At 37.8% G+C, this 27,672-nt stretch overlaps 3 protein-coding genes and 1 long non-coding RNA gene across 5 annotated transcripts; 1 reads left to right on the forward strand and 3 right to left on the reverse strand.

Moving 5' to 3' along the window:
- Window positions 1-1,577: 1,577 nt before the first annotated feature.
- On the reverse strand, window positions 1,578-4,994 carry LOC137942024 (copper-transporting ATPase PAA1, chloroplastic-like). The gene is made up of 5 exons (XM_068787693.1): window positions 4,392-4,994; window positions 4,265-4,318; window positions 3,750-3,903; window positions 1,997-2,083; window positions 1,578-1,881 (listed from the first exon to the last, which is right to left on the reverse strand). Exons 1-4 carry the CDS (start codon window positions 4,824-4,826, stop codon window positions 2,046-2,048), a joined length of 681 nt encoding a protein of 226 aa, XP_068643794.1. The 5' UTR covers window positions 4,827-4,994; the 3' UTR covers window positions 1,578-1,881; window positions 1,997-2,045.
- A 2,653-nt stretch (window positions 4,995-7,647) lies between these two features.
- Window positions 7,648-18,271, forward strand: LOC137940434 (DIS3-like exonuclease 2). 2 transcript variants are annotated; one of them, XM_068785496.1, is made up of 7 exons: window positions 7,648-8,207; window positions 8,919-9,313; window positions 10,257-10,310; window positions 10,415-10,483; window positions 10,684-12,915; window positions 17,116-17,187; window positions 17,288-18,271. In XM_068785496.1, the coding sequence occupies exons 1-7, from the start codon at window positions 8,036-8,038 to the stop codon at window positions 17,705-17,707; spliced, it is 3,414 nt and encodes a 1,137-aa protein (XP_068641597.1). In that variant the 5' UTR covers window positions 7,648-8,035; the 3' UTR covers window positions 17,708-18,271. The 2 variants fall into 2 exon arrangements, with proteins under 2 accessions (XP_068641597.1, XP_068641598.1); XM_068785497.1 differs by having other exon boundaries at window positions 7,648-8,186.
- A 427-nt stretch (window positions 18,272-18,698) lies between these two features.
- LOC137941602 (BTB/POZ domain-containing protein DOT3) lies at window positions 18,699-23,994 on the reverse strand. The gene is made up of 6 exons (XM_068787084.1): window positions 23,633-23,994; window positions 23,200-23,269; window positions 22,098-22,999; window positions 21,579-21,852; window positions 21,362-21,490; window positions 18,699-19,235 (listed from the first exon to the last, which is right to left on the reverse strand). The coding sequence occupies exons 1-6, from the start codon at window positions 23,758-23,760 to the stop codon at window positions 18,876-18,878; spliced, it is 1,863 nt and encodes a 620-aa protein (XP_068643185.1). The 5' UTR covers window positions 23,761-23,994; the 3' UTR covers window positions 18,699-18,875.
- Window positions 23,995-24,577: 583 nt separating this feature from the next.
- Window positions 24,578-27,431, reverse strand: LOC137942164 (uncharacterized). The gene is made up of 3 exons (XR_011110485.1): window positions 27,050-27,431; window positions 25,248-25,364; window positions 24,578-25,121 (listed from the first exon to the last, which is right to left on the reverse strand). It is a non-coding gene; the product is annotated as an uncharacterized lncRNA (long non-coding RNA).
- Between the last annotated feature and the right edge of the window lie 241 nt (window positions 27,432-27,672).

The following is a 27,672-nucleotide window of genomic DNA, read 5'->3' on the forward strand; positions in this document are numbered from 1 at the left end:
CATATAGGGACTACTACTCCATTCCTTTTTTTTTTATGAAGGATCTAAACCACAACTCCATTCCTGATGACCCCTTTTTATCACATCTTGACTCCACCACATCACCCGATACACCCTCGCCCGATACCCTTTTGGATCCTGTTCCATTACCTATTACACCAGCACATAACGAACATATTGATGCTATTTTGGATGAACAAATTGGTTTTTACCAGGAGGGTGACAAGATTCCGACTGCACATGGATTACGAGAGACACATTATAACAGTTGGACCCTTATTTATTGGAGTACTATCAGAGTCATCAGAAGTCCCACTCGACAAGGTCGAATTTTCCCCACCCAAGGAGAGTTGGTGAGGACACCACTCGTGTGCCGCCTATTATACGAGTTTACACTAGAAGACATTGGTTTTGGGCAAAACCCACCATGTTGTGGTTGGGTAGTGGGTCATTTAGGACTGATTAAATGTTATTTTATTATTTATATTTTTTATTGTCCTTAGGAGTAATTATTTTAATTGTTCAAGGGCATTTTGGTCATCAGGGGTATTCTTGTCATTTTGCATTATGAATTAGGGTTTTGATTCCTATTTTAGCATGTAACGTTAGAAATGAATGACAGTGATTTTGAGAAAAAATTTCCTCCCGATTGTTCTCGGCTTCTCCTCCTCTTCTGCTTCTCCCTCCTCTCTTCTTCCTCCTTTCTTAAATCTCCCTCTATTTTCTCCATTCTCCCTCACTGCAGCAACACACCACGTTCACTCCATGTCAAGTAGAGGACACATGTCTAGGCCAAAAGGATACACATACAGGCCATAAGGAATACATACACAGGTTTTCAAACAGAAACAGATGGGCCTGGATTCACTTTGACATGTTGAAGTTGGATTGCTTCCCCTCAAACTGACCAACTACTAGAACTCTTCTCAACTAATAAAAATGATCTTCCTAAATCCAAAATCAATTAGGGACTATTTGCCTACACCAACAGTCATCACTCTAAGACAGCTAACTGGAGGCATACAGCATATGTACTGCAATAGTATAGTTAAGACTTTTTTTAGCACCAACAAGTAGTTTTGTCAAGAGGGCATAAAGCAGCTTGCATTATATAAAACCTTTTTCTTCTAGAATCATGAACAATTGAAAGGACTTTCCCTAATGGATGAACATATAAATTAAAGTAAAGTGTTTTGATAGCACCAATAAACATGCAAATCCAAAAAATAATCATAATTAAAAAGAAGTGTGTGGCATACCATTTTCCTTTAAATGTCTAAGCTTTTCGTCTATCTTCCTTTCAAAAACCTAGTAAATGTCAGGTCTTGAAGAATCTGAAAGAATACCATTTTTTAGAAACATGATACCTAAGTCTTATAATGTCTTATTTAATCAGTTGAAACAACAGATCTTTTTGTACTGGTCAAAACAGCAGTAAACGCTCAACAATTAAGAAAATAGGGATATTACACCAGCTTTAAGGATACTATAGTAAAATAAGAAAATGAGCATAAAATAACAGAAAAGGAGTGACACATTAATGTAGTGACAGAATTTCAGATCATTACATCTATAAATAAAAGTCACGGAAACACATCCAGAATTAGATATTAAGTCCTCAAGCTGTTGATGATTACACTTGTATAATTAGACAAGTGGAAAAATTACATGACAGCTCCCCGACAGATAAAAACAGAACCAATAAAAACCAATCGATGACTCTACAGAAAACAAATAAACAACAAACAGAGCATAGTTTACACTAATCTGATAGTTTTCTGTTACATATTCTCTGTGTCAAAGTTCCAAAAGTTCAAATAACATCTAAATTAGTGATGGTGCTTTTGTCCAAATCCACCGATTGAAGCAGCTCAGACCCACCTATTGATAAAGAAATTGCTCTATTAGATAGTCATAGACAAAAACACAAGGTTCCACAGAAGTGGAGACAAGCTTAAGAAGTGAATAATTTTATGTATCAATCACCGTGACATACCATTAACAATTGAAGATGTTGAAGCTCTTTATTATAGGTCGGCAGATTCTTAAGACTCGATTTCTCCTTCAATGGTGTACACTTGACCTGCCAATTTCCACCAAATGACACGTTAATCATGGGTAAACCTTAATTTGCAGTAGCTTTAAGTCACCCTCTTACTCTAGGGAATTTCTTTCGAAATGGCCTACTTAAATTTTTTTTTTTTTTTTTTAAGGATTTGTTCCTAATTTAGGGGATCTGTAGATAGCATGATTCTCTTATTTCTGTGAGAACTATTCCCATATTTCCATGGGAAAATAGGGAACGAGACCAGTCTTAAGTACAGCATAACTTTTTTCGCTGTTCATAAAAGAAAGATATGCAAAATATGTTGTCAATGAGGGACAAATGTTTTTAATTCTCGTGCACTTCAAGTCCTTTGAAAATCGAGTTATAAGATTATGTAGCAATTTGGCTTCGTCTACTCTGGTTTATAATCCCCCTCTAATCATACAAACTCCACAACTATTCTGTCGAACACAGGACTGAAAAATGACTCAAGACTCTAAAGAGTAATTAGATAGCTAAAACATTTTGTGTAATGCCCAGAAAAGTTTTTTTCCATTATGAAATAAAAATAAATAGGTAATCCAGCAATGGGATAGATCCTACAAGAGTAGGAGAATATATAAAACATAATATTCATAATGTAAAATTACAGATCTATGTACGGTTACTGTTATATATGAGAAGACATTCTAGTCAATGATTTGGGATACTTAGATCACATGAGTTTCTTAATTTAATGGTATCTTTCTAACCCTGAATTGCTATTGCACACCCCTATTTGATCATTCAATAGCAAAAACGGAAGTGGTTGCTTTTCATTAGAACAGACTTAGTTCTTTTTTTTTTTTTTTTAATGGCATGTCTTACTAAGATATGTTAGCTAAGGCTGTTTGGTCTAGTGGTATTCTCTTTACATAAGGAACGTCAGGTCGCGAGTTCGAATCACGCCACGCCCCTCTCAAAAAAAAAAAAAAAATGTTCGCACAAGTAACAAAACTGGCAAAAATCAATGGCCAAATCAAACAAGAAATTGAACTTGATTCAGAAATGATAAATTGATTAATTAATAAATGAGCAAGACTACCCCAAGAAATAACACGCTTACATTAGTTTCTCAAAGTCTCACATCAGCTTTGAAAATGTATGCTACATTGTAGAATGTTGTTTGATAGACTTTCTATCCTTAGGCATTATGGCTAAGAATTCTTATAGTATCGCTATACAAACTATTTTTGGGAAGCCAGTTATCAACGGTACTATCAATAATATGATATGGCTTATTTGAATTAATTTCATGACATTATAAAGGATTGACTCAACCATGAAGATGTCTAAGCATCATCTATCCTTCTAAGAAATGAATGCTTTTGAATTTCAGATCATTCCTTTATGCACATACAAGGAGATATTGCAAGTGTCTCTATTGTTGCATTAACTGAACTAACTTCATGCCCTTGTTTGCAATTCAACAATCACTTTTTATTCCTTGACCATGCCAACCAATTCCAATCACAACTGATACAAGCAATCCGATAATAATATCAAAGCAAAATAGCGACCACTTATAGCACCATTATGTACTTTGCCTTTCATCATTTTCATATTGATCGTTTTTGTTACATGGAAACCATAAAAATCATTTAAGAACATACAGTCAACATTATAAGCATAGCAATACACATAATGATTAAAATCTTCTTACCCCGAAGGTTAGATTTAAATCCACAGTTGGTTAAGTGCTTTGCAAGAGTCTCTCCTACTTGCTCTTTCCAATTTTCTGAAACTTGAACTTCCGGTTTAACCCATACTAAGGCTGTCTCCGTGGCTAGGATGACACTAGCAGATGATAACTGAGGCTGTTCATCAATGCAATATGAGCAAATTTGTTAGACCAAAGCTCCCAAACACATAAACTACTTTACTAAATCATTATGCAATAAACAAGACGTAGATATCAGTGATCATGTAATTTTACACTCTCCACACACATCCAAGACATCAATCGATGAAAAGATGTATCAAAAATATGAATGTAAAGTAATAAACAACGACATCCATAGTCTCTGACTTACTCAGACATCAAAATTCTAGTTAAATTAACAAAAACTGAAAAATATCAGCATAAAAAGTAAACTTGTGAATTATCAAGAAAAACAACAAACAGATAAATAACAACAAGAAAAACAACAATTTGATAAGTCACTGTCAAGCACTCACTTGACTTTCGAGTATGCGTTTAACACTTGCCGAACAGCCTCCACAAGTCATTCCCTACATGCAGCTTATAATATTAAAACTGAGCAATGCAATAGACGCATAGAAATTCTGTCAGAAAATATCTTACTCCAACATCTAAAATTATCACATCAGGGGACGACGCCGAAAGATCGTCAGCCTCTGCGGCAAGCGTCTTCTTCTTCACCTCTCCACCATTCAGTCCACCATCCCAGCCGCCTCCTCCGTTCCCACCTGCACTTCCATCTCCACCTCCACCTGAACCAAATGCGGCGGCCGAGCTCGAAATAGAAGCCAAATGGTGGAAATTCGAGGATGTAGATGATGCGTTTCTCAATATATGTGCAGCCGAAGAAATCACAAACCAATCTTTCGAGCTATGAATGTTGCTCGACTGTATGCATTTAACTCTGCCGAAAGAGGATAATCCCACGTCGAGAGTTTGATTGTGAGGACATCTGAAGATATAGCGGTTGAAATTCTGGGACGCTTCAAGGTTTTTGGACAAGGTAAAGAGAGGTGACGACAGAGCTGCGGACTCCATTGGAGCTCTTTTCCTTCTGAGTGGAGGCAATTCAGAGCTCCCTCCTAGTTCAAAATGAGGTCGAAAGCCGAGAAGACGTCCACCAGACGGCGATACTAAAATGCCCCTAGAAGAGAAACAAAATTCTTGGGTGACTTTTTAGTCTTTCACTCTTCACTCCTCCCCCGGTTTCAGTACCTCGACGGGACTTCACCCTCCCCCAAACTTTTCCGCGTCCCGTTAAAAGGCTTCTTGAAAAAACAAGTCAGCACGTGGAAATCATTCCGAATTGTCCCTTTTCGTAATAATCGTGCGAAGGCTGGTAAAAGTCAGCACGTGCAGTGTAGCATCTAGTTTTTATCTGGATCGTTGGCTTTAGATCCGACGGACAAGAGCTAATTAAATTTCTCTAGTACAAATAATCTGATGTTTTCATTTAATTAGATAGTAAAATATGACTGGTCTCATTCAAAGTCGTGCCATCTATACATGCTTAAACTTGCACAAGCTCTATTTGTGTGGCAAATCATAAGCTCCTTTCATTAAAAGTACTTAGTTTTTTTTATATTATTTCATAATTCTTGTGAATTTACCTTATTACCCCGCCATTTTTGGAAAATAAATATTTTCTTGAAAATTTCTCTTAAAAAACTCAATTTTATGGGGAACAATTTTTGGTCAAGAGAGGCTGAAAATCCTCGACACACGCCCACCCATCCACCTACCTGATGTGGTCGGTGCTCTCATCAATGAGTACTTTGGCAGTGGGGGGGGGAGCAAATTTAGTAGAAAGTAGAGAATGAGTTTATTCATAAAATACTGATAAAATTAACTTTATTCAGATAAATTTATTTAAAATAATAAATTAATTAATTAAATATAAAAATAATATACTTAAACAAACATGGTTACTTTTATAATGTCTAGATACTTAAGCAAATTCTTACTTTTATAATATCTAAATTATCACTCTTAAATTAGTAATTTAATATACTATTAAAAGTCAAAAATATAATAAATAAATAAATAGAGTATTTTATTAATAAAATAAGATATATTTCTCTTTAGTCTAAATTAATACGATAACTACAAAATAAAAATAAAATATTAATTTAATTAATTATAAAAATAAAATACTTAAACAAAAAATTATTCTAAATACTTGATCAAATTCTTACTTTTATGATATCCTAATTATCTCTTAAATTAGTAATTTAATATAATATAATATTGAAAGTCATGAATATAATAAATAAATAAGGTATTTTATTAAAAAAATAATATAAATATTTCTATTAAAATCCAACTGAAATAGTTTAGTTTCAACGTCGAGTGAAAGGACAAGTGAAAGTGAATTTACTAGCTTCGTAGAGTACATTCACTTTTACTCGTTTTTTCACTTAAACTATGTAATTCAATTTCACTTCCCACCTACACAGTGCACCTAACACCCCCCAGTTGGTTTTTGGCCTAGATTTTATCTCACAAAAAGGGTAAGAGAGCCTTCAATTTCTGAAATAGCTTTTAGCTAGCTATTAGTTCTTGCAAAAATGAATAGCTTGAGTTATGCTTCTTCCAATTAAAAAACATGGGGCAGTGGGTGCCTTGTTGATCTAAATTGAAAAGGAAACTGATAATGGGTGGATTCTTATCAACAGTCTCTATCTTCTTTCAAAGTTCTTTATCAACAAACCAGATAAATCCCAAGAATTTCCGGTTTACTGGTCTTGTCAAGGTCAAGGTTTACAATACTTCTGGCTAACTTCCTTTTGTTAAAGTTAACTTCAAGTTTGTAAGCATTGTGGGTAACATCAAGAATCTAACTCCATTATGTAAAGGCACTCTAGCAATGGTGATTGATGGAAGAGAGAATCTTGCAAAATCTATTGGCTAACATCTTGGGCTGTATTCCAAGGAAGACTCATGAAGCAATCAAAGGAGAATCCCATTTCAATGTTAGTAATACCATTATGAAAAAAATTGATCTTTAAAGGGTTTGTTCGGAAAAGAAAAAAAAATGAGAATTTGATCATTATGCCTCACGGAAGTATGATTCTTCAATAGCTAGAATAAATAGCCTTCTCAATGTTATATATGAAAACCAACCAAAGGATGGGCTAGTTCGAGATGAGTCCCTAAACCCTAAACCCAAAATAGAAGGGGTTAGTCTAACTTTCCAATTTAACCTACCTCTTTGAAAATTTGAGTCCATTGGCACATGACTATGACTCCCATTTCAGGGTTGGACTTAGTGTTTTATAGTTTGAATTTGATACAAACTAAGGGTTTTTTTACCCCCAATTGCAATTCAACTGGGATACTTAAAAATTTGAGTTAGATAAGATGAACCATCTAGATCAAGACTTTGAGCAAGTATTACCATATTACCATTCTCATAAACCTAATGCATCTCCGGACTTGTCTCTACCACATTTTATATCTTTCTCACCAAGCAGATCAGATTCGGAGAAAGTCATATTTGACTTGACCCGGGTTTTTTTCTCTGCTTAATCTGTGAAACCCGATCCAATGCCTACCCCTAGTTGGAAAACCCGAATTCTCGTCATGGATCAGGTCAATCGCTTTACAAATGTAACCCAACTCCAGTTAAGTCACTGTCTCCGAGTCGGGAGATGCGCACGATAACAACACCAACCATATAAACAAGGAATTAACAGGACACGTTTCACGATCTATACCGTGAAAAACTCCGGCCCCACATGGCTTCGATCGCACTCGTATTTAAAAAAGGCGTCGGGATTTCGTGAAGAAGCAAAAAGCAAAAGAGAGTGAGAAAAAAAAAGAAATAAAGGAAAAAGAGAACCGAGAGTCGGCGCTGTTGTCCAGACTCCAGCCGACCAATCATGACATTTCTTCTTCAACCATAACGGAAGAGAGTGCTCTCTCGCCAAAGCTTATTCTCAGTTATTCTCTCTTTTGTTTTTTCGGTTTTCTTTGCTTCTCCTCCCTCTTCACTTCTCTCTCTCTTTTACTTCTTTTGATTTATTCGTTGCTTCTTGATTCTTCGCTTTGTATCCCTGTTTTTTTTTTTTTTTATTCTGCTGCTCTGCTTTCCGTGGTTTTTTGGAGCGGAAGAGAGCCAAAGCTGGGAAAAGGGATTTTTAGAGACTAGGATTAGGTTACTGATCTAGGGTAGATTTATAATTTTCTCTTGTTTTTAGATTTTTTGTTCAATTTTTTTTGCTTTTCGTTGGGGCTCTGGGTTCGCTATGAAAGGAGCGATGCAGCAGCAGCAGCAGCAGCTGCACCATCAGTCAGTTGTAGTTGTGGAGAAAGGAGAGAAGGAAAAGGAGAAGGAGAAGGAGAAGGAGAAGGAGAAAAAGAAGAGAACGCGTCGGTCGAATCGTCGCTCCAAGCAGAGTACGCCTCCGCCACTATCAGGTTCATTGTTTTTTCTTTGAATAAAAGTTTCATTTTTTTACGAATTTGGTGTTTTGTGTGGTTCTGATCTAAATTTAATTTTGTTCTGTATACATTTAATAGTCCAATACGTAGCCTATTCTTTATTTGTTTAATTATCGTTGTGAGTTGTTGTTATCTCTTGCTTCTGAATACCCTGCGAAGCTCTTATCCTGATTAAGTCTAAAATTTTAGACACCTGGCAAGTGGAAAATTTTCGGCACCTGACTAAGCCCATGGTGCTCTTCTCAATAAGACATCAGTATTTGTTCTCAGGCTCTACGATGTCCTTCGGATGTTCAAATATTACTTGGGCCTCTTCTCCCGTTTTCTTCAACCGGGATCACGTGAAAAATTTCTGTTGTTTAACTTTTAAGTGTTAACAGAATAACGTTATCTATTTCTAGTCTTCCTTCTTTGGGAAGTGAATTAGAAGGCTAGAGGAAGGAAGTTTTGGAAGATAGGAACTTCTTCGTTACTGTGTTCCGTGCTTCCTCAGTGTAAAATCCCACAAATTAAATTGTGGATGATCATAATTCTTTAGCATTATAGCTGAATCCTGGATAATGACTTATCATCTGATATTCACGTTGTTTTATGGCTCCCTGTGTATAAATTTGTTAGTTTCTCTTTTTGAAATTGTTGATTTGGAGGTTTAAAGTTGAGAAGCCCCATTTTATCTGTTCCGTGCAGGAATTGGTTGTAGTTCGACTGATGGAATCACTGGGCACGCATGCAAAGTGTTGGGAAAGTATAGCAGTTCAAACAACGTACCTGGCTTTACAGAATCGTCTTTTTTGAAGGGCACGGTGGGACCAGTTACTGCATCTAATGTTGCTTTTAGTTCACTTCCAACTATGCACATCAACAGTGCAGCGGAACTTGGCACTTGGTCCTATCAATTTTCCTCTCCATCTCCTCTTGAGGGCAAATCTTCCATTTTAAATTTCAGATCTTGCCCAGAGCCAATTTTTAGTTGTGGCAAGGTCAATTGTTCACCTTCAAAAAGGGAAGGAGATCCTGATAGGATGCAAAAGAAGTATTTTCCTTCTCACTGGTCGATTGAGGATGCTAACATGGCAATTGAGGTTAGTTTTGAATTTCTTAGAAGGGTAGCTCCGTGTTCATTAACTTATGCTATTGGGTAAGCACAGGAACATTGCAGGTTGTTGTTTATAAGTATTGGCCTGCAAGATTGTAGTATTTTATTCAGCTTGAACCTCTGGTATTTATTTTGTGACTACTGGAAGTTGTATTTAGCAGATACATCGTAGCTATTTGTACTTTATCCCATGAATCTGGTTGACTGGTGGAACTTTCATTCCAGATGTGCCAATGGTTAAAAAATTACTGTAGGTCAAAACCTAAAGATTCAATATAACTGGGTGATTAATAGCGGCTCAATTCTACCTAAGGCCGTGTAGTCCGATGGTATTCTCTTTACAACCAGGAGCGTCAGGTCATGACTTCGAATCGCACCATGCCCTCTCAAAAAAAAAGAGCGGCTCAATTCTTGTCTTAAATCTTAGTACCTTGATTGGCTCTAGATCCATCTGGTTTTCATGTGTTTTTGTTGGCAAAATTTACCATTTATTAGCATGGAGGTCTGCTGCTGTACATTACTATTATCCTTATATAACTGTATCACATAATCAGGAATTATTGAATTCGGTTGATACAAATTTAAAATTTTAATTTTTTTCCTTTCTAAGAACATTTGAAATATTTGCTTTTATAGTGCATTCTATATCATATGCTTTCTAGGGATTGAAACCTCTATTGAGTGAGCAATACTCTGATGGTAATTGAACTTGCCATTCATCTTTTTTTTCCCCATGTTTTTGAAGATTGATCTTACCATTCATTGCAACAGGGTTTTATTCATGAACCCTTTCTTCGAGAAATGTAAAATGTACTTTTCCTGTTTGTTGCAAATTCAGTTCTATTATTATTGGAGAGTATATCACGTTGATTTATTAGCCGGGGAGTTTAACGTAAGCAAGTTTAATATATTTTCTCATTCCTTTTCAGAGAGGAGCTGCTTTTAGAGCATCATTCCGTGTGAATGCTCATAATAGGCTTGAGGTGAGCCTATTCTATATGGAATACTTGATTCTTTTCTTTTCTTTTGCTTGTTTATTTTTTTAATTGAGGCATTGAATTAAGTAATTTTTGGATATGTTTTCCAGGCTTATTGCACTGTAGATGGAGTGCCCACTGACATTCTCATAAGTGGAATAGTGGCTCAAAATAGAGCAGTGAGTTACTCCTTCTGGTCCTTTATCCCTTTATATATAGTTTTTTAAATATGGAACTCTATACCCTAGTGAAACTTTATCACAAGGCCTCAGACTAGAAGCGTTCTCATGTGGCCATTGAGCCAAAACCCAATCCATTATTCCTTTATAGTTTTAAAGTGTGATAGGCAAGCATAACGGAAGTGTCTTGGTTACTGTAGGTTGAAGGTGACGTTGTGGCAATTATGTTGGAGCCCCACACCTCCTGGACCCGTATGAAAACTGGTCGTCTTGGAAATTCTATACCAATGGATGATTTTAATGTGGTCTCTGATGTCACAGATATGATGGATGATAATTGTAAAGGGAAAGAAAATGTGAATTCTGATTATGAATATTCTTTGCGTGGAAATACATTGCTTCAAGGGTCAAAGTTTTCTGGTGAATTGCTTCATTTGGATATGGCAAATGGAGATAAAAGTTCTTGTAATGGGTCATATGGGCAGCATTCATCCACTGTGTCTCCTTCAAATGGTGGACCCTGTGAACAAGGAGGTTCTGTGACTGCAGTGGAAGAGTTATGTGCTCTGTTAAGTGCCTTCCCATCAAAACGACCTACTGGTAATGTTCTGACAATCCTTGATAAGTCATCTCGTCGAGAGTCTGTTGTAGGTTTTCTGAGTGTTAAGCAGTTCATGTCTTATAAAGAAGGGTACAAGAAAGACGTTAATGGGCAGATCTTGAAGAAAACACGGAATCCCATATCATTCGGTGCGGAAGATTACATTCAATTAATCCCCACTGATTCAAGATTGCCAAAAATGATGGTTCCAGTGAGAAGCATGCCAGCCTACATTGAGGAAAGGCTGAAGAAGAGAGATGAAACAGTTGGGGCAGAAATAATGGCTGCGAGAATTGATGATTGGAGTGAAGAAAGTTCCCTACCACAAGCAGAAGTAATGTATGTCTTTGGGCGATGTGGAGAAATTGAATCACATAGAGCTGCAATTATATTTGAAAATAATATTTGTAGCAGTAAAATTTCCTCTGAATCTCTGGCTTGTGTTCCTGAGATCCCATGGGTTTTGCCAGTGACAGAACTGCAAGAAAGGATAGATCTTCGGGATCTTTGTATGTTTACAATTGACCCTTCCACTGCCTGTGAACTCGATGATGCACTATCAATTGAGAGAATTTCTGATGACAGATACAGAGTTGGAGTCCACATTTCTGATGTGTCTTATTTTGTTCAGCCTGGCACAAGTATAGATAAGGAAGCGCAAATCCGTTCTAGTAGTGTTTATCTCTTACAGCATAAGTTACCAATGCTGCCACCTCAGCTTTCAGAAGACATTTGTTCACTTAATCCTGGCATGGACAGATTGGGTTTTTCTATGATATGGGAAATCAACCAAGAAGGCAATATTATTGATCAGTGGATTGGTCGCACTGTGATTCGGTCTTGTTGCAAACTCTCATACTCGATGGTGCAGACCATAGTTGATGGGTCATTTGATGCTGGATGTCTTGATGACTCTCAGGATGGGTGTCCTAAAATGCATGGCCGGTTTGGGTGGCCAGACATTATCAAATCTATTGGAAGCTTTCACGAGATCTCCAAAAAGTTGAAAGAAAATCGATTGAGAGACGGGGCTTTGTGTTTAGAAAGCTCCAAACTTGTTTTTTTATTTGATGATCACGGTGTGCCATATGATAGCATATTTTCCAACCAAATGGATTCAAATTATCTTGTTGAGGAATTTATGCTTTTGGCAAATAGGACAGCTGCAGAAGTGATATCTAAGGCTTTCCCTGATTGTGCTCTTCTGCGCAGGCATCCAGCACCTAACCTTCGGAAACTTAAAGAATTTGAAGCATTCTGTGGCAAACATGGGTTTGAATTAGATACTTCTTCTTCTGCCCAGTTTCATCTTTCTTTGTTGAAGATAAGGGAAAAGCTTAAAAGTGACCCAATTATGTTTGATATTTTGTTCTCTTATGCTTCAAGGTCAATGCAGTTAGCTGTCTACTTCAATTCAGGCGATCTGAAAGAAAAAGAAAATGAGTGGGCCCACTATTCATTGGCCGTTCCACTTTATACTCATTTTACCTCTCCTTTGCGTAGATATCCTGATATTATTGTTCATCGAACCTTATCTGCAGCTATAGAAGCTGAAAGAATGTGTCTTCAGATGAGAGGCGACAGTTATAATGGAGGTTTAACTGGTGCTTCTGTTAAAAATTGCTTTACTGGAATCCATTTTGACAAGGGAACTGCAGAATCAAAACTAGGCAAGGAAGCCTTGTTAGCTTCTGCATTGACGTACGAAGTTCCTACTACTAAAGTTCTGACAGATCTTACCACTTATTCCAATATCAAAACGTTGGCTAGCAAACGTGCACAGGAGGCAAGTGCCAAACTTTGCCTGTGGACTCTGTTGAGGAAAAAAAAGGTACAACATATCTTTGCTTCTCCTTTTTTTTTTTTTTTTCAGTCTTCTTTCGCTGTTGCTAAGTGCCATCTTCTTTATCTTCTAAGTATATTTTAGAGTGCAGTCAGGCCAATGCTTGTGGACTATGCTTAAGTCACAGTTATTTATTTTGTTGGTTCCATCATGTCAGGCAAAAGTTTTCTAGCTTTGCTTTATCCGTGAGGACAGTCACAGGATTCAACATTTTATCTTTGTCAAGCAGTACATTCTGGTCCTTTTTTTTGTACGCCTTAACCTATGTTCACTGCACAGTATACTCCATATGTCAGTACAGTTCTGCATGAATTGTTCTTGGTGTATTTTGGTCATGGCTTTTATTCTTCTTTAATTTTTGGCTAATTTTGTTGAAGTTTAATTTTGCATGGCCATATGGAGCACCGAGTTTCTTTTGTGGAAGGATCAGGCCCATGGCGTGAACATTCTTAATGTTACTTCTGTTCTTTCTCTTTTTGAGACTTAGTTTGCCAATATTTGAGGCACTGGATAGTTGGGTAAAAATAAATGAAAGTCATTTGGGATGGTTTGGACATGTCCAACAGTTACTTAGTAGTGCACCAGTTAGGTGCTACCACGGTGCTGGTAGAGGGAAATAAATATAGGCACATTGGCATGTATCTAGCAATATACTTTCAAAAGAAAAAAGACATGGATCTAGCAATTGGTAAGATAAATGGAGGAAAAGATTCATGTACTCAAGGGAGAGGAGGCTCTGATGGAATATGTTGATCGCCATGAGGAGAAACTGTGTGAACTTCCTTTTTTCTGGTCCAGTAGATCTCTCAGCAGGGCAGTTAAGAAAACTAGCCAGCAATTTGGTATGATTTCCATTTAAAAATTTAATATGTTCATGATTATCAGTGACGAACTTGACTGAACCTTGTCAATATGTCTGAAGAGTTTAAAGTGCTCACAGCCGAGAGTCCTGAAATGCTAGTATTCTTTTCCTGTTTGTTGATGCAGCTACTACAATTTTTTTGCACATTTGACATCTTAGGTGTTTGATCTGTCTTCTTGGGATACTAATTAAGGCTGTAAATAGACCAGGTTCAGATAGGATATGACACTATCTGGATCCGACTGCTCTACAACTTTCTGGATTTCTGAAATCCAGAAAGTAGAAAGAAAAATATCAGATTGGTTATCTGGATCCAACTTTGCCAGTCGATATCTGGATGCGGATACTATCTGATTCTGAAAACTTGAAACTAAAGTTAATAAAACAACCAAAAAATGGAAATAAACCCGAAACAGAATAAATAAAAAAGTCAAAAAAGGAAAATAAAACATATGAAATTTATAGGCAGAGAGAAAGATCTTTTTGCTGTTGAACAGAGTCTAATCACTTTAGCCTTCCAATTTTAGCAAGTCACTAACAGAAGCCTAAAGAGATTGGCCAGTCTAATAGGGTTCTAAGCTTGGTTGAAAAATTGCTGGCCTAAAATGATTTTTTGATAAACTATGATGTGAACTGGATTAACACCTTGGATGAGTTCTGAGCCTTCTTTTTGTGATGGAGATGGTTAAGCACATGGATGGGAGGGGAGGCTGTGGTGGAACTTTGTAAAAACAGTGGAAGCCCACACGATATACCAATAAAAAAAGAAACGTTAATCGGATGAAGACAAGAAACAAGAAGTTTGTTTTTTTTTTTTTTTTTTTTTTGAAAGGATGTATATATTAACAAAAAGAATTACAAAGAAACAGGGAGCAAATCCCTAACAACAAGAGATTGAAAGGTTGCTCCGGACTTGGCAAACACATTTGCCACCGAGTTAGCAGATCTCGAAGTGTGAGACCAAATACAAGAAAATTGAGAAGCAATTTCTATAATTTCCCGAAGAGAATCCCAATGCCGCCACGGGGGGAAGATGCATTTTCGCACCAACCAATAACCACCTTCGAATCCCCCTCAATGTGAAGAGGACCACTATAATTGTCTCGGAAAACACGGAGCCCATTGAGAAGACCTTGGAGCTCAATCGTCTTTGAGTCAGCAATGCCTAACGGACTAGCATACGACAGACACTGGTTGCCTGAGGAATCCAAGATAACACCCCCAAAACCACCCATTCCGGTATTACCTAGAGAATAACCATCAAAATTTAACTTTTGGAAATCAGGCTCTAGGGGGGGTCCATTCCTGCATGATTGGGATCTTGGTTCCACACCGCATCTTTGCAATGATGCTCCAATTATCATGTATAGATGAACCAGCAAAGGAGGAGAAAAACTTCTTTGTAAGGAACCCTTACCACAAAATTACTTCTAGCATCAAAACGCCTCCGGTTACGCTCATTCCAAAGCCCCCATGGAATGAAACCAGTGCTAGCGGATATCATAAACTTTCCAAGCCCAGAAAGGGGAGTACCAATGAGCATCTTGCAGAATGAAATCAGATCAACTGGTATACATAATTGCAACCCCGTCTTATTGAGGATGGAGGTCCATACATTCCACGAGAAAGAGCATTGAAGCAGAGAGGATCAATAGCTGGGTGTCCTCTTCTTCTGAGCACATTTGCCGTGGGAATCTTTCCTTGGCAGGCGCTCCATACGAAATTTTTTATATTTGGCAGGGCGTAAAGACATCATGAAAAGAAAATCTCATGATCCCTTTGGTTTGAATACCAACCATTGATGAAGTTGTAAGTAGAGGATGCGGAGAAAATTCCGCTTTGATCGAGCCACCATATCATCTTGTCAACAACTGAAGGCCTCAATCTGCAGGATTGCAAAGATTCCATCAAATTGCTTGCCTCCAATGCCTCAGTATCAGAGAGACCCTTTCTAGGGTGCAAGTTCAAACCATCCCCTTCAAAAGCCTCTGCAACCGATATTTCCCTTCGTACAGATAGGAGGAGAAAGTTCCTAAATGCTGACTATAAAGGAGGAAACAAGAACTATTAATAGGGCGAAGGATGAGAATCAAGAAGATGATAATGAAAAAAAAAGAACCAGCCTTACCAGTGTGACTAGTATTAAGACGATCATCTGTTACAGGTTTTGTTCCGAGTGGGAGATTGAAGGGAGCGCTCCTTTTTATTCTCCTTGCAATCTCTTGTTGTCAAGAGCTAGCTCTTTTTTTGTTCTCTTAGTAAAATCACATTTCATAAAAAAAAAAAAGGGAGAGAGAAGAAAGAAAGGAGCTCTGAATTTGACTGATACATACTGGATGGAAAATGAAGAGAGGAAGAAAATTTTCGTCTAGAAGCTCTAACCCCTTGACAAAAGACCGTAAGTGGGAAAGTCAAAAAATTAGGTGAGCAGCAGGTTAAACAAAACTTAGGCCGATGTGGTTTTTGACCATGTATTTAAGATATCTGGATCTCTTGGTTTCAGTTTCACTTCAGAACATAGTCGAATATTTTATTGGATATTCATCTAGGGTTTGTTGGATCTGTTTTTTTTTTTTTTTTTATAAATGTCTGCAACTTCACATTGGGGATCTTATTCAGACCCAAAACTTATGTGATTATTAAGAAAGTATTGTGGGTCATTCCATAAAACCAATTTTTATTTGTTAGCGTAACTGGCTCAATGGAGTGAGATCTTGGATTCAAGTCTCAGCAGGGGTTCAAGATTCAAAAAACAAAAAAAAAAGTGTAGGATTTACACTTTAATAAACCAACCTTAGGACTTAGCACCAACCAGAGAAGTGACAAACTTACACTTGATGTGGTGTATTCCAGCCCTTTATGTGTGTAGTGGCTTGTAGTATATTTCCTCTGTACTCTTTTAAGGCTTGCACCTGTATATTTTGTATGTGTTTGGGTTCTGCTACCTAAGCTGCTTCTTTCACAGATAAGAACTAAAGAGATCTCTTGGCTTGATGCTTCTGTTTGTACATATGAGCTACTGTGATGACCTGTACAATAATAGGATTCCTGGCAATGACTCCTTGAGTTTTTTTCTTTTCTTCTGTGGAAATATTAGATTAACGTTAGCATCGAGCTGATTCTTTTTGCTTTGGCATTAGGAATTATGAAAAACTGGAATTTAAATAAGAAGAAGTGGTACTTTTGCTGCACCGCAGTTTAAATTTTGTCAATTAATATGTAACTTATCAACTTTTTATCGCATCTTTATGGCAGATTTCCATTAAAAAAAAAATCTTTATGGCAGATCTTCTCAGTTTCTTTCTCACCATTGGTGTCATTTGCAGGCTTTAATTTCCGATGCAAGAGTTCTGGGACTGGGGCCCAAGTTCATGTCTGTCTATGTTGAGAAGCTTGCTGTAAATACTTCTCTCTGCTTCCATTACTTTGATCATTCTTCTCTTCTTTATTTAATTTAATTTGGTATTATATCTTATGATTATATCTGTTGAATTGCAGATGGAGCGGCGGATATATTATGATGAAGTTGAGGGTCTAATTGTTGACTGGCTTGAGATTACTTCAACTTTGGTACTTAATTTACTTCCTAATAAACTGATCCAAAAGAGGGGTAGCCCTGGAAAATTTCGACCCCTTGAAGAAGTTGCATATGTCATAAACACTAGCTCCATCAATTGTGGGAAAGTGACTGTTGGGGATGGCAATCATGAGTTAAAAACTACCTCGGGAAAAAAAAAAGTGGGTCAGCCTGAGCGCAAGCTCGGCAATTTGGAAGAAAATAAAACTGATCCTGCTGTTTTCCCACTAACTGTCCGACTTCTTTCATCTGTTCCTGTAATGGTGTATGCGGCAGGTGGGGATGGTGCTGCACTTGATATAGGAGCAAAGCTGTACCTGAGTTCATATTTTAGCCGCTAAGGCTAGGGATTTAGAATTTGACAGTTTCAATGGTCAGGGGCAAATCTTTTTGAGCTACCTGGTGGTAAGTTCAATCAGGTTACAGCCAAAGAGGACTATTCTGGAACAAATAACTTAGATGTAAAAGGTTTGGCTTTTCAAAGGTTTGCGGTTGTATATAATGTTAGTCTTGTATAGTGTAGTCTCGGAAGTGAAGAAAGAGAGATCTCCCATGGCAGTAGCAGTGTTGTGAATAAACTGACGTGGACAGTGAGGGAGAGGTTTTCTGATGCGGTTTATGTTTGGCCTGTTCTGCTGAGGAATGAATAGCTGCTTTCTGTCTTACCAACCTGCTCGTGGGAATTGGATCAAGGTTTTTTTCATAGGTCCAAATCCTTATTTGGTGTCAGGTGATGATACACACCCACGGCAAGTTCATTAACTAGGTACTGGTCTGCTTGGACCATTCTGAAACTGTGCATTTGTATAAGCCCAAATGTTTTTTTTTTTCTTTTTGGGCTGTTTATGGTGTCTACTGCCTGTGACTTTCAAACATCAGTGATACTTGTTTATCTTCTTCTTCCACTTCGTTCTCCTTGTCAGTGTCCACGTTTATTTTTTTTTCTTTCTATATATTCTTTCTTGTGAAGACAAGCATGGACGTTTCACTTGTTTAAACATTTGGTTACTTTGTTCTGATGGTTTTGATTGTGAATTTCGTTAAATTCTTTACTCTAAATAGTCTGTACAAGCTCCAACTCATGAGTAGCAACAGAAAGTAGTTTCTTTGCCTTCATGTTTCTCTGCAGGACACTGTTATCACAATGGATTTAAAGCATTTTGACACAAAAGTTCACGTTAAGGTATGCCCAATTTCTTGTTTGAACTATTAATTCAGATTTGGTGACTGAATGACATCGTTTGATTGAAGTGGTATGCTAAGTGAAAATCTTGACTCTTGGAAAGGGAATAGTTGGTTCTAACTTTCGGTGGATTTGTGGCCAGTTTTCCTTCTTTCTTCCCATCTTGGAAAGTGGGAAAATGGAGTGTCTCCGCAATTTTGTATCTGAGAAGCAAGAATGTTTACTATACAAAATTAAATCAAACCTGACCAGCCCCCACGCCTAGACAAATAGGAATAATATCATATTATAAACTGATTGACAAATCCATTTTTCTTCTCTTGTTCTTAATTAACTGAGGCTCTACGCAACGTGCGTCCTCGCTCAGCAGACTGCATTTCCCCCCTTTCTTCCTCTTCGTCTCTTCTCCGCCTGAACAATGCAGAGTTTCTTATCTTCTTCCACACAGGAACCCACACGGTGGTGTTTTTACTACTCTTTGCGAGTTTATCATACTCTTGGTGCAGAAATGAATAGTCTTGTTGCAACTCTGAAACTTTATCCTTCATCTTCTCAACCTCCTCTTTTAGGTTCTGTACTTCTTGTTTGGTGGCCGACCAAATTCCTTCTTGGTCTGAGAAGTCTTTTTTGGAAATCGCATCTCTCTGCATTGTTTCTTTCATCTTTACTTGCTCTGTAAATAGTACCTGAAACTCTTTTAGTTAGGAAAATATGTTGCTGGGATTACTGCTGAAACCCCCTGAGGAAACAATCCTGAACGTCTTTCTGGAAAATCTGAACTTAGTTGAACTTATATGTAAGAGAATTAATGTAGGTTAATTGGGTTATTAAATTCAATCCGTTGCTTAATCTGAAGTCTATAATATGGAGAGCACTTCAAAAATTTTACTTCCCACTAACACCAACTTGAATAATTCTAGTGTTTGGATAAATGGCAAGTAGTTTGGATTTGTTGTGGATCTGCAGCAAACTCAAGGAACCAATCAAACACTTTATTTATCTAATATCAAATGAAATTTTTTCATTCAAATGGCAACTGAGAAATAAAGAAATCTAGTCGGTTTCTGAATATTAGGTTAATCACCCGAATATCCCTGAAATGAATGTGAGTTTCAAATTGATGCTTGCTTATCCATCTTCAATTACCAAAATTACTCATATTTCCTGCTACTGAATTTTAACAATTAAGTCTAACTTCGACATGTAAAGAGACGAAATCCCCTTAACAGTAGTGTTATGATTTTCATGAGAGACCAAATGAATATGTGGATATGTATGTACATGGAGTCATAGTAACTTGTTTTGAATCTAGATTAATCTTCTGACATCTCAAAGTTAGAACAAAAAAAAAAAAAATGATGGAATTAAATAATCATACCATATTATAAGGAAATGCATATAATTAACCCTAAAATTTGTTTAAAAAGTAACAATATATGCCTGTCATGATTTTATTGTTAGATTACTTGCTAGAATATAATATACTCACCCACTTTTAATATTAAGCTACGCAAATAAAAATAAAATATTCAATTGACAATTTTTGGACTTTAAGCATTAACTAGACTCATTCTATGTTCCATTAAGGATTAAAACCCTTACTTTACAAAATGATCACATTTTCATAACCGGCTTCCAACTCTCAAACAAAAATTCATGTGAAAGACAGATATTGTTTGCCCTATTTTTAAGGGCCTATTCGGAATCCACATAAAAGAAAAGAAAAGAAAAGGAGAAAGAAAGGTATTGTTTGTTGTTTGGCAGTAGAGAATCACTGAGAGAAGAGAAAATAAGAGAGGAAATCACTCTCGTAGTTAATAAATTTTCTCTCACAAAATGATGGAATTTGGGAAGAAAAGAAAAGAAATAGAAACTCAAGAGAACATTTTAATCATCAAAATTTTCAAATATTACTAATTTTATTTTCTATGGGTATCCAAACAAGATAAAAGAGATCTCTTTCTTTTCCTGTTCTTTTCTCTCCACTTATCTGTGTTCCAAACACAACCTAAAAATATAACATAGAGATTTCCAAAAAAATGAAAGCAACTATGCAATATCTCAATAGTATAAAAATTACAAACAATAAAATGAAGGTTTTATCACTTATGAATGCTTAACTGAAAGGGTTTTTCTAATCATTGAAATCGAAAAATCTTCTCATATAATGGATAAGTCGGAACTTTTGAGTTTAGCTTATAAATTGGCTTTGTCAATTCCTTTCGATTTTTTTTAGATGCATCTCAATGTAATATAACAATTCAAGATTATTCATTATCATGCATCTCATGCTAAGACAAGCCATAAAACAACCCACGTTTATTAAACTAGAAAGATCTAAATCCTAAACCCTAAACCCTAAACCCTAAACCCTCCCTATGTCATATTTTGCAACTCAAGTTCTTGAACCTTTTCTTAACATGGGAAGGGAATCAAAGCACATCTACTAAGAAGCAACTCAAAAAAAAATCTGAAGGTATATTTTGCAAAAAAAAAAAAAATAGAATTTACTTTGGTTCTTTTTTGCTCTAGGGTTTATACTTATTCAAAGGCAGACTAATCCTTAAAATCACATAGGGAGGATGAATAACCCCAACCAGCTCCCTGCTAATTCCTACTTTATGATGTTCATAGCTGACTCTGACTCATGTAAATGGTTCTAATACATATATTGGTGTTAGAGTTTGGATCTGCTAAGGCTCTCCTTGTTGCTCCTTTTCTGCCCATTAAGTTCATAGCTGATCTCATTTCCTAATCTCAGCCCTATGTTGGATTGATAAAAAATAGAAAAGAAAAACCAAACTGAGTTTACCTGCACAACTGTTCTTACAGGCAACCTCTCGTTTTGTGCTGCATGGAAGCAGGCGTCCAGCGAGAGCTTATCATTGTCCATCACCCTGCATAGCCTTCGTCGCTCGTGATCCGTTAACGATGGATGATTCTAACATTAATTCCAAAGTAACGGGGAGTAATTCAGTCGCCACAGATCTCCCTTTCAGTAACCATTTTAAATTTTCAGTATCCATTACCTTCAGGTAAGTATCTAGAGCTCTGTAGAGACCATCGTCGTAGGTTCTTGCGTTACCGGGCAAAACGTCAGCAAGAGCTTGGAACTTTACCGGGGAGAGATTTGGGTCAGTGGCAATCTCCGCCAAATAGCCGTCCAGCAGCTTCCCCACTTTGATTTTCGCGGAAGTTTGTTGCTGTGGTAATTGCTGATACTTCTGTTCGTGCATCAGGAAATATTCCACGATCCTCTGGACTGTATCGACGTTGTGCATGGTGCATCCCTTCATCGCGGAACTGTTTCAGAACGGAGTCATGGTAGGAAACGATTCTTCCAGAAATGATAACGATAAATGAATTGTAGCTCTCTTTTCTATTTCTTCGAGTAAGGACTCACTACCAGCTTTCCTAGAAATTGGAATATCTGATTACATTTTTTAACACAGACTTCTAAGGAATTGTTTTTAAGGAATCAATTGGAGAAGATGATAGCAGCACCGTGAAGTTAATGAAAACAATGATGCAAAGACTTTTTTACTCACTCAGGAGATGTCCATCCATCTGCAACTGGGAAATTTGGAATCATAAGATCATCCAGAGTGGCATCCTCCAATACCATTCCCACCCTCATCTCCAGCTCCGTTAACAGCGCGGCCGCCGCAGAGTAAACGATCGCCATTTTCAGCAACCACAGCAAAAACCCACAACTCACAGCTTCCCTATGTGGCGGTAGAAGGCTCACCAAGCTCTCTATTATCATCCGCTCTTCCTTGTTCTGCCCTCCCCTGCTCTCCTGCTTCCACCCACTCGAGATGCTCAGCTGCAACTCATTCCTCAGACGGACGTGCGGAGACTGGCCTTCGCAGTCCCCATCATATCCCGGCAGCCACTTGATAGCATAATAGGCGATGCAGGCGCCAATGATACTGTCCGCCATTCCCTTTGCCCCGATCGTTTTCATTATCCTCACAAAATAGTTGATCTTTAGGGTGGAGACGTCGTCGAACCACCATTGTTCATCAGAAGCATCCTCCTCCTCCGTCAAGTGAGTATCCCTGGACACCTTCCACCCGATGGAATCGCTGCATCTTCTAATGATCTGAAGATTCTCGGCCCAAGGAGAGAGTGGCTCGCAGGATTTGAGGACGGAGATGGAGTTTCTCCAGGAGGTGACGACGGCGAAAGTGATGAAAGCTTCGGTTTTGGATATGAGGTTCCCTTCTTCCAGGTCTTCCGTCATTTCCAGAAACTCTGCAGCGCATCTCAGTGGAGCGACGTTGGTGGACGTCAGATCGATGGAGATGCCGTAGCAGAACTTGAGGACGAGCTCGAACGTCTCTGTTCCGCCGGGGAAGTTGTCCATCTTGACGTCGTAGTCGTAATTTGATCTGGGTGAATGGAGATTCATTCGACTCATGTAACCACTTCTAGATTGCAGAGGGAACTGTTCTCTCTCCCGTTTTTGAGAAGGAAAACAGTAAAAGAAAGCATAAGCAAATAAAATTTTGTTCGAGAAAAAGAACAAATTATACAGTTTGGCCTTTGGACTTGGATTGATTCATGAAAATTTATTTATTTAAGAGGTTATTTTCATTACTTTTTCCTCTATGATGTTTGCTTAAAAGAAGTGATTTTGAGCTTTACCTTGTGGAAGCTGAAGGTGATGTCTTGTATCTGGACAGTTATGTCTGTAGGTATCTGTGAACTCACAAACCTGCAAGAACAAACCCAGAAGAAGAAACCAAAAAATATCACTTTCTCATTTTCCTTGTTTACGAAACTTCAAGAAGCCAATCAGGTTTAAAGATTACAGAGTATGGCAAAACAAAGACAGATTAGGTGTTGCAGAATTGATCAATAATGAATGTCTAGCTGCAGGGTAGTAACATTCTCTCATATGGAAAACCAAAAAACACTGGCTTCAATTATCACTATTTCCCGGCCGGTAAAAACTGTTTCAGAAGAAACCCATCTAGTCCCCATGTAAGATAGCAGCAGAACTGAATAATAAAGGAGAAGGAAAATGAAAGGTAACAAAGGAAATCCATCACATAAAAGATGGATTGCAGGAAACTACCATGATCTGTCTTTCTTCTCAAACCTCTCAGCGAAAATGGAGTCCTTCCTCGGAATCATTATCTGTCGATCGTAGACATGGGCAGTACTGTGCTCCAAGTCATAAAACTGGTTTCCTGGTGAAGCCATCGGAAGACACTTCCTCGTGGCGCTCTCTGGTTAAGTGTAAACATCCAATTTAGTGAGAAGGGACCGAGAGAAAAAGAAAAAAAGAGAGAGGATGAAGCCTGAAGGCAGGTGGGGCTTTCTGGTATTAAATGTGAGAGAAGTTTGTGGATGAGAGAGAGAATGGCGGGTTGGATTGGTGAGAGGTGTTCCTAGTAAGTAATTTCATTGTCTGATTAAGTAGTTGTGATTTGTGATGGGGAGTAGATGGAGGAGAATGTTGGCAGTGAGCAGTCTTCTTCTCCATAGAAATGGTGCTTGGCACTATACATGATGATGAGCTCAGTTCTTCATGTCTCTCGCCAGGAAACTCTTCACATGTCTCTCCAGAAAACAATTGAATGGAGGAGACAAGAGATTTGATCAGAATTTCTGAATTGGATATTAATTTGAATTTCTGCATGGGTCTGGAAGGACTTCTTTTTTGAATTACCAGTCGTTGCAGCAGCTGTAGTCTCGTTTATTATTCAGCCTCAGATTTTCAATTCTTCAAATATTTTTAGCCTGAGACAAGATCAGTAGAAAGGTTACTTAAAAAAGAACGTTTCTAACATTATTTAGATTTTTTTTTCTTTCAAACACCCTCCTAAACAGACAATTTGAACAAAATATTAAATATTCTTTTTAAAATATAAAGGTAGTATAATTAGTAAACAAAGTCGAAAAAAACACATTCCTATCCCAAACCTGTTCAGAGAATGCCCCCATTAGTGCAAGGTTAGTAAGGCACCAGGCAGAGCAGAGTCACAATAACTCTTATCATTAGGTTAGCCCCCTCTGATCACATGGAGAGAATTAACAGAATCCGTATTTATATGTAGGTGGTCCTTCATACCCCCATGTGAAATGATGAGACTACCTCCATTACTAGTATATATACTATCAAATCTGAACCCGTATGTTGTAGGAAAAGAATCTAAGTATGGCATTCGAGCATTGTTACCAAGTCATCAAGCAAAGTTCTGAATTGGACAGCTGGTTACAATGGGTTCAACTGGACCACCCCTTATTCTGATAGTTCACAAGCCTGGTGAGGAGTAAAAATCAGTTGACCCAGGCTGGCTAGTCCCTTCAATCACTGGAGAAGGGTCCAATTCATCCTCCTCCTCTAGTCTCTGGAAATGACTAGCTTCATGGGGCTAGCACATTCCAGCTCACTGGTTCAAGCTTCCAGATTGCATTGTCACCACTGGCCTGTTTTAGAGAGCACATCCCCCTGTTCAGGCTCCTTTTCCATCCCTTCAAGAAGTAAACTATCAAAGGCTGTCTCTGAAGAATAGGCTGTGAAAGACTTGCCTACAAGTCCCGTAGCAATGATTTGGCCCCTGCAAAATTCAATTTTGTGCACTACAAACTCAACTTTTTTTAACCCTGTGATTCTAGCCTAACTAAATCATGTGTTTACTGGTGCAGCAAAAAAGATTCTATATATTTCAAAAATCAGATCTCACAAGAGGCTGCTGATGCTGAGAAAGCTCGCAAAGTGTGAGAGCTCAGTGAAAAGCTGGTTGGCCTTGCTCAGAAATCACCTTTCATCCATGTAGTCCAATCCTTTTGGGCCAGGGATCCTGCCAAGGTAGAGAAGAATGTGCTTAGAAGATTGTGATCAGTCTCACTGCTTGGTAAAAAAGAATTTTGAGCGCAAATCGAAGCCAACTGAGCAAGATATAACACATCTTTTTGTAAAAGAGGATATAACACATCTAATAGGGCAACAAAACACAACATTCTTCCTTCCATAATTAGGATATGCTCATGTCAATGTCCAATTGTAATCCTTGTTCACACAAGACATTACAGATACTTATAGTAGAGTTTATGGAAGATGTTAGCCAATATAAATAATGCTTGTAAAAAGAGTCAAGTGAAATGAGACAAAAATGACTTTGATAAGTCCCAGCCACACATTCACAGATCACAGATCATTTGGCACTGCAGGCCCAAAAGAAAGGGCAGTCAAGTTCTATTTTCCTAAATTCTTTTGTCCCCAAGCAGATGGCTGATGCACGGGAGGTGATGATCAGTGAACGCTGATTTTATTGTTCTTGAATTGAAGGGAATTATCATGAACTTTAAAACTTGCAAGTGAAAACAGAAATATAGAGAAAAAAGCTTCAGAAGAAAAAGTTACATATAAATGGCTTTCAAACTGTGAAAAAATAGAGAATGAGAATGTAAGGAAGAGAAAATGTCATGAGAGAGAGAAAAGAAGGGAAGAGACAGGACGTGTGTTATGTCTCTCATACTTAAATTAAATTATCCATGTCCTAATTACACCCAACTTAAACATACTAATTTAAACATTAAAAGACATAAAACACAACTAGAAACCTCTTGTAAATGTCCTCTTCATTCTAGCTTCTTCTTTGAGCTTGCTTCACTCATGAGACTTTACTCTTCATGAGACCAGCCTTAGACACTATGAAACTATCTTCTTTGACACTCACCCTCAAGTTCCATTTGTCCTCAGTATCTTCGATTAAAAATTCTCAACCTTCATTTCTCCCCCTTAAACGTCCTTCGAAAGCTTGACATAGGTCACCAACTGTAATAAAAAAAATTATCACACCTCGTGGAACTCTTCATTTTAAACTCCTCCCAACACATTCTAGGGAGGAGAAGAGTTAAGAGACACCAAGCCTACCCACATGTAAGGGTAGCACCACATACACCCACTTTTAAAGATCCAAACGACCTAACTCAATTCAACTCGATTCAAGCTAAATAAGACATGAATACATTCTTCTAAACTACCAGAACATGCAAAAGTTAATGACCATAAACCAGATTGTAGGAGAGACAACTGAGAAATGATATCTCCTTTGCCAATTTATAATACAAAAAGTAGCGACTTAGTCTGTCAATTTGCAGATTTTAGAATCAGTTTTTCAAAATCTTATTTAGAAAAGCTTCAAGTTTCAACTATATCGACAACAGCAAATAAGAGAAAAATCAAACCTCAATAAACTCCATTGTTTTTAAAAACATTAAGATAAAATAGAAAAGAGATTAAAAACGCGAATTTCGTGCTCGTTTGTCCTGGACAACTAAAGTCACCCGACAGATGGAGAGAGACTAAGAGACCGGAAAGACAGATCAATAATACAATACTGAGGTGCAATGCACCTATTAGCATTGACGATGCCAAAAAATGATGACAACTCAGAATCTACATCAGATGTCACTGCTAAAACTTAAAAAAAAGGATGACGAAAAAAGAAACAAAATATAGCACAAAAACGCTTATACTTACATATGTATTAAGCACTTTTTTTCACCTCTTCTTCCTCCTACATCCTCGCCGGCTGAAGCGCGAGGTGGGGAGGGAGGGAACCTTCTCCCGCTTCACTTCTCTTTATTACTTTTTAAGTTTCACAGAGGGGAGAAAGGTTGGAAAAGGAGGAGGAGCCTCCAAGTCCCCTCCCGCCGGCGCAAGGACGAACCGAGAACAAAGGGCTCCTCGCTTTTGCCGCTTCACTTCTCTCTTCTTCTTTTTTCTTTCTTTTTTATCACAATGAGAGAGATGGGACAGCGTGGAGGAACCTCTTTCCTCCCTCCGGTCGGCTGAAGGGCAAAGGTGGGAGCAGCCTGCCTTCTCTTCCTTCACACCGGGGGTAGGGGAGGACGGAGGCAACTCCACCCTGTCCCGCCTCGCTAAGCATTTTTCGTCTGATGTGTGCGTGCAGTTTAATACATAATCACAGTCTCCAAGCCGTTCGAAATGAAGTTAGTTCAACAAACAGCGATTACGTGGCGCAAAATACGTTACAAGGACTTTGTAACGGCCTATACTTCTTCAGTCATTTGCCATGATGAAATTGCCGAAACGATGTAAAATAGAATCTTTGAGCCCATTGAGCTCGGGCCGAAAAGCTG

Source organism: Aristolochia californica, unplaced genomic scaffold (assembly GCF_029961685.1).
Source record: "Aristolochia californica isolate CCGP_79_NKW_82.1479 unplaced genomic scaffold, dmAriCali1.0.hap1 SCAF_9, whole genome shotgun sequence".
Classification (NCBI taxonomy): domain Eukaryota; kingdom Viridiplantae; phylum Streptophyta; class Magnoliopsida; order Piperales; family Aristolochiaceae; genus Aristolochia; species Aristolochia californica.